The sequence below is a fragment of the Hevea brasiliensis genome, chromosome 15 (genome assembly GCF_030052815.1).
Source record: "Hevea brasiliensis isolate MT/VB/25A 57/8 chromosome 15, ASM3005281v1, whole genome shotgun sequence".
Lineage (NCBI taxonomy): Eukaryota > Viridiplantae > Streptophyta > Magnoliopsida > Malpighiales > Euphorbiaceae > Hevea > Hevea brasiliensis.
Window position 1 is genome coordinate 76,197,865 of NC_079507.1, and position 13,276 is coordinate 76,211,140.

At 33.0% G+C, this 13,276-nt stretch overlaps 1 protein-coding gene across 2 annotated transcripts; it reads left to right on the top strand.

Moving 5' to 3' along the window:
* The first annotated feature begins 651 nt into the window (after nt 1-651).
* LOC110669430 (GDSL esterase/lipase At4g16230) lies at nt 652-2,641 on the top strand. Of its 2 annotated transcripts, XM_058137264.1 has the most exons (6): nt 652-1,132; nt 1,243-1,373; nt 1,573-1,645; nt 1,745-1,818; nt 1,906-2,161; nt 2,270-2,641. In XM_058137264.1, exons 1-6 carry the CDS (start codon nt 727-729, stop codon nt 2,491-2,493), a joined length of 1,164 nt encoding a protein of 387 aa, XP_057993247.1. In that variant the 5' UTR covers nt 652-726; the 3' UTR covers nt 2,494-2,641. The 2 variants fall into 2 exon arrangements, with proteins under 2 accessions (XP_057993247.1, XP_057993246.1); XM_058137263.1 differs by having other exon boundaries at nt 657-1,132; nt 1,573-1,818.
* The last annotated feature ends 10,635 nt before the right edge of the window (nt 2,642-13,276 follow it).

Genomic DNA, 13,276 nt, shown 5'->3' on the forward strand with positions numbered 1-13,276 from the left:
TCTATAAATTTTCAATAGCTTACTGTTTCACCCTTACTCTTCTGCTCCTCACGTTTCATCCATTTGCTGAAAGCTTTGTATTTACATTTAATATTTTTGGGCCAAATAAATATGCTCAATTTCAATTCTTACCGATGGGGAACAATTTATTTTAGACCAAGTTACTAAGAATAATTATGTACTCTCTTATTATTAAGAAGCATAACTGGCTATCACTGCTAATTATAATTGATAATTTATATATATATGTAAAACATAATTTTATCAATATATTATCTTCACATGGAGCTACACCCACAGATATATCATATTTTATTATCAATAAAGAAATTATCTCAATTATATTAAAAAAACTCACACATAATAATTATTCATGTTAAATATATTAATTAATTACTCAATGAATCTTTTCATCATTTTCTCAATTCTAATTTAATTAAAAATCTCACTTAATCTAAGAATAACATTAAAATAAAAATTTTATATAAATATAATATAATTTAATAATAATATTAAAATAAAAGTTCAACATAAATATAATATTTCACTTATTAAGAATATTTATACCATTAAATAAGTAAAAGATATTTATCTATTCAAATTTCATTGAAATTCTGAGTCATAATTTACTTGTGGTTCTACTAGTCGCTCCAATTTGACTTTGACACTCAAGAGATCTACATATGCGAATCTACAAGTAAAATTGGACTAGAAATTTAATGCTCTATGAGATTTAGCACGTTGTTGATTAGTTTTCTAGCTTATAGCTCCTTTTTGTTGTTAGTTGTGTTCTTGGTTATTAAAGAAGGGAACCCAGAGATTGGATGGCGGAAATATTTTTTAAATTGCCCTTCTTCTGAATTTTTTTCCCTTTCTTTGCAAATGAGTTTCGTTTCAAACAGAAGAAGAGTCATCGGGATCACATCTCAAGTACTGACCATCTTGGTGTTGTCGGAGATCTGCATCGCAATCGATATTCCTGCTAATTTTGTTTTTGGTGACTCCCTAGTCGATGCTGGAAACAACAACTATATTGTAACACTCTCAAAGGCTAATTATGTCCCTAATGGGATTGATTTCGGCAGGCCAACGGGACGATACACCAATGGCAGAACCATTGTTGACATTATAGGCAACGTTACTTCTTTTTTTTTTTTATTCTTCTTCTTCTTCTTCTTGATGGTAATATAATAAGCTGAGTAAATTTTGCCCTGTTTGCTGGAATTTTTGTTGGTTTTACAGGTCAAGAATTCAGTTTTGAAGATTTCACTCCTCCTTATCTGGCTCCCACAACAGTAGGATCTGTGGTTCTGAGGGGTGTCAATTACGCTTCCGGTGGAGGTGGAATTCTTAATCACACTGGAGAACTTTTTGTAAGTTTGAAAGCGTTTTTAAGCTATAATAAATGCTTATATTGCTAGTTCACAAGGACCCAAGTCAGCGAAGAAGCTATAGTTGCAAACTTTCGTAACACTGTAATTGGTTGCCTTGAAAGTGCATAAGGTAACTGGCTTTTAATTAATTGTGTGTTTCGCTCTTTAGCTATTGACCATAGATGGCTTTTATCAATAGGGTGGTCGAATTAACCTGGACCCGCAGATTGATAATTTCGCAAACACCAGGCAAGACATAATCTCAAGAATTGGTGCGCCTGCAGCCCTAAATCTTTTTCGAAGGGCTCTCTTCTCCGTTACAATTGGCTCGAACGATTTCATTAATAACTACTTCACACCTGTGGTCTCAGTTCCCGAGCAAAAGTTAATTCCTGGACAGTTGTTTGTGGGCACCATGATAGCAAGATTCAGACTACAACTAACGGTATAAAATTTGCTTGCAATTCTATTTTTCAAAATTTCCTCTAGTGAAACGCTACAAGCGGCTTTCCAATTTCCGTATTATTTGCAGAGATTATACAATTTGGGTGCTAGAAAAATTGTTGTGGCAAACGTGGGTCCTATTGGGTGCATACCATATGAGAGAGACACAAATCCTTCTTCAGGAGACAATTGTGTTGTTTTTCAGAATCAGCTAGTTCAGCTATACAACACACAGTTGAAAAGCCTAATCTCAGAGCTTAGTGCAAGCTTGGAGGGATCGATTTTCATCTATGCAGATGTTTATCGCATTGTAGAAGACATCCTGCAAAATTACAAGTCATATGGTCTGAGACGGTTCAAAATAAATTTTGAGTTCTGATTATCTGAATGCTAAGTAGCGGTTTGCAATTTGTGGTGAATCCTGACACGAGAAGCATTTTCATGTCTTGCAGGTTTTGAGAATGCAAATACATCATGCTGCTACGCTGCTGGGAGATTCGGTGGTCTGTTACCATGTGGTCCAACGTCTAAAGTTTGTGTAGACAGATCCAAGTATGTTTTCTGGGATCCATACCATCCTTCTGATGCTGCTAATGTCATCATAGCGAGGCGCCTAACGGACGGTGACTTGAATGACATTTCACCAATGAACATTCGTCAACTCTCTGCAGTTTGACTCGATGGGGGAAATTATAGGATTTTTCAAGCAGAAATTTTACTTCTTATTGATAATTGATTGTGGGATAGAATGATATTATAGGAAAGGAATGAAAATTGCATTTAGATTTATATTATACGAAAAAAATGAAATTTGCATTTCTAGAGTTGATTTTCCATTAAATATAAGATGTAATTTCCTTTTCCGGATCCTGCAAAATTTGTTTTCTGGGGCCAAATTATAACCAAAATGTTGATATCGGCAATACCAGCTTGCCCAAATTGCAGGACAAAATAGCTACTCCTGCACTGCACTGTAAAACAGCGACCCGAATCAAATAATAATGTGAAGAAACTATCAGAAAGGTAACTTGTCATCTTAAATAAGTCGCACTTTCCAATGCAGGGAACTTCCAAATTCTTGTGTCCGCCTCGTCATTTATGTTTCTCAACGACTGAAACAACAGAGAATTCATTTTCAGTCCTTTTCAAGCATATCAAATCCTGTCAAGGGGCAATTCGGCAATACCAACTCTTGAACAGGTCTTGACAAGCGAGTCAAATTCATGGTTGGTATTCATAATAAATTAAAAAAATTATATGATATAAATAAAATTAATATTTATGTTTATAAATATACTATTAATAAAAAATTGATATAAATATTTACAAAGTATTCAACTCAACTAAATTAAACGTTTATCTTAAAAATTTAGGGTCGATTATATAGATTCTATTTTTTTATTCTAAACGATTTTGAATTAAATTCTCAAAAAATATATAAATATTTCTTTATATTAAAAAATATGCAATTTTAATATATAAATTATATGCATAATATATTCTTAGAGATAGGTATTACCTTACCTGAAATCTATTAGTATTTTTAATACTTAAATTCATCTTAAATTTAATTAAAAATTATTATAAAATATAAAAATTTATCGCAATCAAATTATTATTACTTAAATAATATCAAATTTATTTAAATTTATATATTTTAATTAATAATTAAGATAAAATATATTTTTATTAAATAATTTATATTTTAAAGTTTAATAGTTTTATGAAATATTTATAAAATTTATGAATATTATTATAAAAATATATATTTTATATTTAATTAGTTAATTTTATAAATGATTTTAAAAAATAAATATTTCATACATGAAATTTAAATCTAAGCTAAATTTGATATAAATATTATTTTTTAAATGTAAAGACATACTAAATTTAATTATATATTATTTGAGCTCATCTCGGTTAAATATTCAAAAATGGATTCGAACGGGTTAAAATACCCGATAATATTTATAACCGCCTCACCATGGATCTAAGTATCCAATGCGGACAAACAGCGATTCCCATGATTACACATACACGCACGAGGGAAACTTCAAAATGCCAATCCAACATTCCGGGCTGGGCGAACTGGGTTGGGTAAGCAATATCCCACCACCAATTTATATCAAGCCGAGGGCCTCCTCCAATGGGCCAGCCCAACAGAGTGAACTTCTTCCTTGTCCTTGATCTGATCTTAAGCCGCACTAACTGTTGGTAACTTTTGTCCCTGTATGTCATATTTATGATGAGGTTCCCACTAATTTATTAATCTTAATTAGCGACTTAAACTTTCGTTTTATGTATCTTAGCTGTATCACATTCACATCCAACCAACCCATATTATCACAATTCATATATATAACAGAAAAAACTATATAGTATTATTAAAGGTGGTCTTTTCCACTAACATTAATTGGCATTTGGGAGATAGGCACAAGTAGCACCACGTTAAGATACCCATTTTTCTTTCTTTTTTATGTTTTGGACCGAATTCTGGTGGATGCCGTTGCCCATTTCTAGGAGAGAAGCTTTCTTGCTTAATTTCCAAAAACACACCTCATTTCTAGGTTAGTAGGTTCATAATTACCTAACTTCACTTTTTATTTATATCTTATTTTCTTTAATGCCTGCTTCGATGACCTTTTCAATTACTAGTGCCCCTCTAAAACATAGAGCAAATTATACTCGGGGAAAAGTAATCCGAATGTTTCTTAAACATTTTTCATCTATTTTTTAATATATATAATATAATATAAAGTAACAAAAATAATTTATTATTTATAATTATCATATATAATTTTACACATTATTGTGGTCCTTACGTATTGCATTGCGTGTATATATTAAAACAAGTTAGTAAATCCACTACGTCAATTGCAATGCCAATACATTCTTGGCTCTTAATTGCTGCTTTTTCCATAAAAAGATGCATTGTGCGTGACACCCCATATGATTTGGTAATGCCTACCATATATGCTTCTTGACAGTTGACACCCCATGTGATCCATATACTACAATTGGTTTCTTAAATCTCAATATCGGTATTAATGAAAATGTGACTATAAATGGATATTATATAATTAATTATCCTTTTAAAAAATAAAATTAATTACGTATTTATCTTTTCCCGTGTTCAAATGATTCACATTTTAACTTAGTTTTTACAAATTGTTCACCCTCCCAAGGAAAACAGCATGAGAGGAAGGCCAATTTAAAAACTCACATTATAAGATATTGCCGAACAGTAATAGAAATTAGAAACGGATTATATTTATTTTTAATTTGTAATGAACTTGTAACAAAATATAAATAAAATTTGTTTATCAAATGTCACAATAAATTAGAAATGAAATAAAAATAAAATTTAAAAATTGACATTATATTTAGAAATTAAAAACTTTTATTTCTAATTTTAACACCAAAAATTTTGCCTTCAAATTTAATAACAAATTAAAGATGAAATAGATTTAATCTTATTTTTAACTGGTTTCTAAATTTTACAATGAATTGAAATTCGTTTTTAAATTGTAAATATTGAAAATAAAGCTTAAAAATTTAAAAATAAAATAAAATTAGTTCAAAACTAGAAACAGATTTAACTACATGTCTTCTCCATTTTTAATTTGTAAAGGCGGAATTAAAAGTTTAAAAATTTAGAAACGAATAAGAAGGTCCCCATAATTATTTACCTCTCTAGATTTTAGAGAGATAAGTTTTCCCTTATTTCTAGAAGTCTTTGATGTTTCCCTGTCTCATATCGTGTTTCCCTGCTTTAGATGGTGTTTCCCTTGGCACAGAGTGTAGGTTTATCTCTCTCCACAAATTTATCAATTTAATCTATTCAACCAACATTCAATATCATGTATAACAAGAAAAATTTAAATTGCACAAGAGTAAGGAGGTCAAGGTTAGAGAGATCAAACACAATGATTTTTATAGTGGTTCGGTTTAATTAGCCTACATCCACTCTCTCAAAGAACCCTCTTTGAATCTTCTCTCCACTATTTGCTCTTTTAAAGGCAAGAGACCAAAAGTCCTTTACAACTTTTCAACACCAAGCTTTTACCAATGGTAGCTTGAAACCTTCACAAGTGCTATTACAAGCACTTACTCTCTTAAGCTTCAATAGGTGCTTGTATAACCTCTCTTAAATGCAATTTAATGTTTCAACACTCACTCTTACTCAATACAAATCAAACTATAAAGAAGAGATGAGTTGATTTGCCAATGGTAGCTCAAAATCTTTAAAACTCTTGAATGAAAGCAATAAATGAAAAATCAAGGTTGGAGTTCAAATGTAAGCTTTCATTAAGTGTAAATGAAGTAAAGAAAGTGTATTTATAGTTTCAAATCATTTTAGACCATTTGAAACCCTTTTGGAACGTTATACACACTGTCCAAGACAAAATGGCCGTTATTTTGTCCTTTTGTGAGAAGTTGAGCAGCTCTGATCAATTAGTAAACTAATGAAATATTGGTAGCAGTCAGTAAACTGGTTAGTAAACTAATGTTTTTAGCAAACACATTAGCAAACTAAAAATTTTAGCAAACAAATTAGCAAACTAAGTCAACAGCTACATGTCTCAACTTGCAATGTAAAATGATTTAGACCTTAGAAAGATGTTTCAATAGTAGTGTCCAAGGTCATGATGAGAAAAAGTAATCAGAAAATAAAATTTCATTTTTGAGCTCCTTTTGACTAAATACTCATCTATTCTTTTCACAAAAGACCTAAGACTCAATCTCTAATACTATGCCTTTCATACCTTTTCTTTGAGTCTTGGCTTCCATAGTCTTGTTCTTTTCTCATTTTGGATTTGTCTTGAAATGTCTTTGAGTATCCTTTCTCCTTAGATGCAACTTCAAGAATTCTTTATGAATAAGACAAAGAATCTACACATCACTTTAAAGTTGGGTTAGATAGATTCCCTTTGAGTTTTGCTATCATCAAAATCAATGCTCATTTTGAGCTACACGAGGTCAACAATCTCCCCCTTTTTGATGATGACAAAACTCAATTGAATCAACAATAAAAAATAAAAGTGTGTGAAAGTTTATGTGAGTATGTGAATCCAAGCAGTATAGTATACCGAAAATGCTCCCCCTAAATATATGCACATAATTTCCAAGAAATCTATTTTCTGTACACAAGTTCCCCCTGAGTTTATGCTATAAAGCATATTCACAATTTTCTCAAAAAAAAGTTCCACAAGTATCAACACAAGTATGAACACATATCCATCAATACAAGTATCAACACATTCATATCTATCAACACAAGTATCAACATATTCATATCCATCCTATAAAGCATATTCACAATTTTCTCAAAAAGAAGTTCCACAAGTATCAACACAAGTATCAACACATATCCATATCCATCCTATTCTCCCCCTTTTTGTCATCAATCAAAAAGGAAACAGGAGAAAATAACCAAAAAGAATCATGTTAGCCCAAATTTAAGCGTAATAAGGTAAACAGTAGCAAACTAAAAGCCAATATTAGCAAACAGACTAGTAAACTAAATATGCAGATAGGAAACTAAAAATCCAGATTAGATGGGAATCATTTAAGTCTTTTGCTCTTGCGAGTGGATTTGGAAGGGACCAACTTCTTCCTAATGGGTTTTGCAGCAGGTGGCTGAGATCCTTGGTCAGCCACTTGATCATCCTTCGGTGGCTCATCTTCATCGGATGGTGGTTGAAGAGCAGCAGCTAGGGACTGGTATGGATTTGACACAGTTGATTTAGTCCTTTTTCTCCCTTTCTTGGCTGCAGGGGCAGTAACTGCAGATAGCTGAGTTGGAGCACTCTCTTGGTGATCCTTGAGAGATGCTTCCTTCTGCTGCGTAGGGGCAGCAGTAGTTTCAACAGGTGGAGCACTTGGAGGTTCAACAGGTAGCTCACCTTCAGGTTCTACAACCTTTTCATCATCATGCTCAGTAGGTACACCAGTTGCAGGATCAATTTCAGGTTCAATGACCTGGTCACTAGTATGCTCAACAGGGCCTTCTACTGCAGGTTCAAGCTCAGGTTCAGCTACTTGGTCACTTTCATGTGCCATAGCAGCAGGAGACTCACCAACCTTATTACTTTCACCCTTACCAGTACTATGAGCAGAAACTTGAGTAGCAGCCTCAACTTTAGTTGGAAAACCAGTTTCCTTGGCCTGCTGAAGATCCACAATTAGCCTCTTCAATTCCTCATTTTGAGTAAGCAAATGACTCACTTTGTAGTCAACCACATCCACATATTTTCTCAGAATGTCAATGGACTGATGGGTCGAACTAAAGTGATCATTAACAACAGCTTTTAACCCTTGAATCTCACTCAAAAATTCACTAGCAGAATCAGAACCAACCTTAGCAGAGGAGGAACCACCCTTTTCAAACCTTTTCTTTCTTCCATCAGTGTCTGAGTGTATTTCTCTAAGCACAATCAGATCAGTTCTAGAGCTTTCCTTAGAGACATTTACATTTAGCTCTTTAAACACAGCAGTCAAAAGATGTGCATAAGGCAGTTTTCCAATCCCATAAGCTTTGCACATGTTCTTGAAAATTAAATAAGCTAAATTCATCCTTACTTTGTTAACAATGTGCCACATAATACACATGTCCAGGTGGCTCAAATAACCATAGCTACCAGATTTAGGATAGAAAATGTAGTTCACCATACTGTGAATGATTTTGATATGTTGAAAAGCTTTTGTGCTAGTAGACTTTTCTTTTGTAGCAGTGTTAGCAGGGAATACTTCGTTTTCAAACTCAACCAAATTGAAGCTTGTTATTCTAGCAACATCCTTATGTGTGGAAATTTTATTTCCATCATTTGGCAAGTTTAAAGCCGTAGCAATCATTTCAACAGAGACACCATATACACTATCATTCAAAATCACCTCAAATTTGTCCTCATCATCAACTATTCTTAAAGTCCTATAGAAATCTTGAACAAGCCTAGGGTAATACCCATTTGTACATTCACACACATCCATCCATCCTTGAAAATCAAAAAGCTCTTTAAATTGAAAGTTTACCTGATTAAAGTACTCCCATTTGATAAATTTGCAATCTAACAGTGCTTTATCCACTGAGCCCGAAGATTGGGCAGCCCCATTTTTGCATTGGGTACCAATCCCTCGCATTTGTCGCTTCTTTTTCTTTTCTGGCGCTGATGCAGTGTGTTCGACAGCCTTAGATGGGTCGGAAGAGGCATTGGTTGATTTCGATTCAGGTAAGTTCTTCTTCCCTTTCAATTTATTTCGTAATGTGGCGACAGGGATGTCGTCGAAGGCTGACGAGGAAGACGAAGCAGCCGCAGCAACAGGAGACTTCCGTTTAGCACGAGCCATTTACACAAAAACAATGGTGAATTTGAACACTGGTTTTTCGGTGTGTAAAGGGTTGGAGAAGAAAGGATAGACGAGAGGTCTTGACGGGTTTGGGTAAGTTTTGCCGGAAAGAAAATGGGTTTGGTTTTGAGGTATGGTGTCGTGAACCAATGCAGAGGAGAGAGGGTGACGATTTCGTGTGGCAGAGGATTTAAGTCCTCTTTGAGTCCCGCGCTTTTCTATTCCAGTGTACTTTCTCTGAACCTGTTTTCTCCCTTTTTTTTTTTATTTCAAACAAGTATATCTATCTTTATATGCATAAATAAATATTTCTACATGTCTAACACAACACTGATGATGTGATATCAAATGTGAAAAGATAAATGCATTGCTGGACACGCAGAGAATTTCAAGCACAATCACCTTTTGGTTTGAAATTTGAACAGTACACGATATAGCAAACTAATTTTGGTTACACAACATTAGCATACAACTTAGTAAACTAATTTACCGAGTACACAAAAAAGTTAGCTAATGTTCTTTAGAGATTTCTCAGCAAACTTATATCACAGCAGATCACTCACACATTGAATAAAATGAAATTATTATGACTTGAATTTCAAGTAAGTGGTTCACACATACCAATTTCCCTTCTAATTCTACAAAAGGTTTCTTCGTTAAGAGGTTTTGTAAAGATGTCAGCAAGTTGATTTTCAGAGGCAACAAACTCTATTTTGATATTTCCATTTTGAACATGATCTCTAATAAAGTGATGTCTGATCTCAATATGTTTAGTTCTTGAATGTTGGACTGGATTTTTGATCAAGTTTATGGCACTTGTGTTGTCACACCTAATTGGAACAAGATTATATTTTAAACCAAAATCTTCCAATTGTTGTTTCATCCATAAGATTTGAGCAACACAACTACCAGCAGCTATATATTCTGTCTCAGCTGTAGATAAAGCTACTGAAGTTTGTTTCTTACTGTGCCAATAAACTAGTACAAGACCAAGAAATTGACACGTACCTGAAGTACTTTTTCTATCCAGTCTAATTCCAGCAAAATCAGAATCACTATAACCAACAAGATTATATGATTCACATTTTGGATACCATAAGCCAATTGAGTATGTGCCAATGAGATATCTAAAGATCCTTTTAACTGCACTTAGATGGGATTCTTTTGGACATGATTGAAATCTTGCACACAAGCAAACACTAAAGTGTATGTCTGGTCTAGATGCAGTAAGATATAAAAGAGAGCCAATCATACCTCTATAAAGCTTTGTATCAACTTCTTTACCTTTTTCATCATTGTCAATTTTAATTGTTGAACTCATAGGAGTGCCAATGCTCTTCAAATCTTCTATTTTAAATTTCTTTAGCATATCCTTGATGTACTTTGATTGATTTATGAAGATGCCATCTTTCATTTGCTTAATTTGAAGTCCAAGGAAGAATGTGAGCTCACCCATCATGCTCATTTCAAATTCATTCTGCATAATCTTAGAAAAATTCTTACAAAGAGATTCGTTAGTAGCACCAAAAATTATATCATCAACATAAATTTGCACAATGAGCATATCATTATGATGCTTCTTAACAAAAAGTGTTGTATCCACTTTGCCTCTTTGAAAATCATTTTGTAAAAGGAATTTACTAAGCCTTTCATACCATGCTCTAGGAGCTTGTTTTCAACCATATAAAGCTTTAGTAAGTTTATAAACATGATTTGGATGCTCATGATTTTCAAAGCCTGGAGGTTGTATAACATACACTTCCTCATCAATATAACTATTTAAAAATGCACTCTTGACATCCATTTGATAAAGCATAAAATCCTTGTAACATGCAAAGGCACACAACATTCTAATAGCTTCAATTCTAGCAACCGGAGCAAAGGTTTCATCAAAATCAATCCCTTCCTCTTGGTTGTAGCCTTGAGCCACTAGTCTAGCTTTGTTTCTAACAACATTGCAGCCACTAGTCTAGCTTTGTTTCTAACAACATTGCCTTTTTCATCCATTTTGTTTCTAAAAACCCATTTAGTACCAATAATTGAATGATCTTTTGGTTTAGGCACTAAATTCCAAACTTTATTTCTCTCAAATAGATTTAGTTCTTCTTGCATGGCAAGAATCCAACTTTCATCATTTTGAGCATCTTCAAAACATTTAGGTTCAATTTGTGAAACAAAAGCAACATTACCAAAATATCTTCTCAATTGAGCTCTAGTCATCATCCTCTGAGATGGATCATCAATAATGTCTTCTTGAGGATGATTTCTATGGAATCTCCATTCTTTAGGTAAATCTTCATGTTGAGGCTCATTTACTTGTAATTCTTCCAAATTGTTCCATTCTTTAGGTAAATCTTCTTGAGTTTCTTCATCTTTTTCATCAATTTGTTCCATTTCTTGACTTGATATTATATTTTCTTTTCCAAAAACCTGCTCAATATTATCATCACAAACATTTTTCCTTCTGATAGAAGGTTTAGTCTCATCAAACAAAACATGAATAGTTTCCTCAATAACCAAAGTTCTTTTATTGAATACTCTATAGGCTTTACTCTTTGTTGAATACCCAAGAAAGATTCCTTCATCTGATTTAGCATCAAATTTCTTTAAGTTATCCTTCTTGTTATTTAAAATATAGCACTTACAACCAAATGCTTTGAAATATGAGATATTTGGTTTCCTTCTTTTCCATAACTCATAGGGGGTCTTTTTCAAAATTGGTCTAATCAAAACTCTATTCAACACATAGCAAGATGTATTAACAGCTTCAGCCCAAAAGTACTTTGGCAAATTATTTTCACTCAACATAGTTCTAGTCATTTCTTGCAAAGTCCTATTTTTCCTCTCTACTACCCCATTTTGTTGTGGTGTTCTAGGAGCTGAAAAATTATGGTTGATTCCATATTTATCACAATATTTCTCAAATAAATGATTTTCAAATTCAGTTCCATGGTCACTTCTTATAGATGAGATGCAAAAACTTTTTTCATTTTGAACCATTTTACTAAAAGAGGTGAATTTTTCAAAAGTTTCATCTTTGTGAGCAAGGAAAAATGTCCATGTATATCTTGAATAGTCATCAGCAATAACTAAAGCATATGACTTTCCACCAAGACTAGTAGTAGTTACAGATCCAAATAAATCAAGATGAAGCAATTCTAATGGCCTAGTGGTTGACACAATATTTTTAGATTTAAAAGATGCTCTAGTATGCTTTCCTAGTGCACATGCTCTACGTTGAAATTCATTTTCATAATTAATCTTAGGAAGACCATTAATAAGTTCTTTCTTAGACAATTTTGAGAGTGTATGCATGCTTGCATGACCCAGTCTTCTATGCCACAAATAACTAGAGTTATCAATAGATACTAGACATGTATCATGATTAGTTTCAAAATTATTCATGTCAAGCAAGTAAACATTATTTGATCTATTTGCAATGAACAATGTGTCATTATCTAAGTCATTGATTGTACATAGAGAAGAAGTGAACTTTACCTCAAAACCTTTATCACACAGTTGGCTTACACTTAGCAAGTTGTATTTCAAACCTTCAACAAGCGATGCATCTTCAATACAAGGTTTGGTTCCAATTGTGCCATTTCCAATTATTTTTCCTTTCCCTTTATCTCCAAATTTTACATATCCTCCATCTTTCATTGTAATTTCTGAAAACTTGTCATTTTCACCAGTCATGTGCTTTGAACAACCACTATCTATATACCATTTATCACTTTCCTTCATCCCTTTTAAACAAACCTAAAATTTAATCACTGAACTTTAGGTACCCAAGCAACTTTGGGTCCTTGGGGGTTAGTGACCTTAGGTAAGGTTCCCTTTGGTACCCATACCTTCTTTACCTTAAGATGACCTTTCCTAAGTGCACAAGAACTAATCGTATGACCTCTTTTATTGCAATAATAACATGTAACATTAGGCAGAGAGGATGTAGATGCATTAATGAAATAATTCTTGTACTTGTCATAGTTCATGAAACCATCAAAACCAATTCCATATTTCTCATTTGAAATTCTTTGGTTTCCAAGAAGTACATCTAGAGTTTCTTTTCCTTTTGTAAATTTTGCCAAATCATTTTTCAAAGACTCTACTTT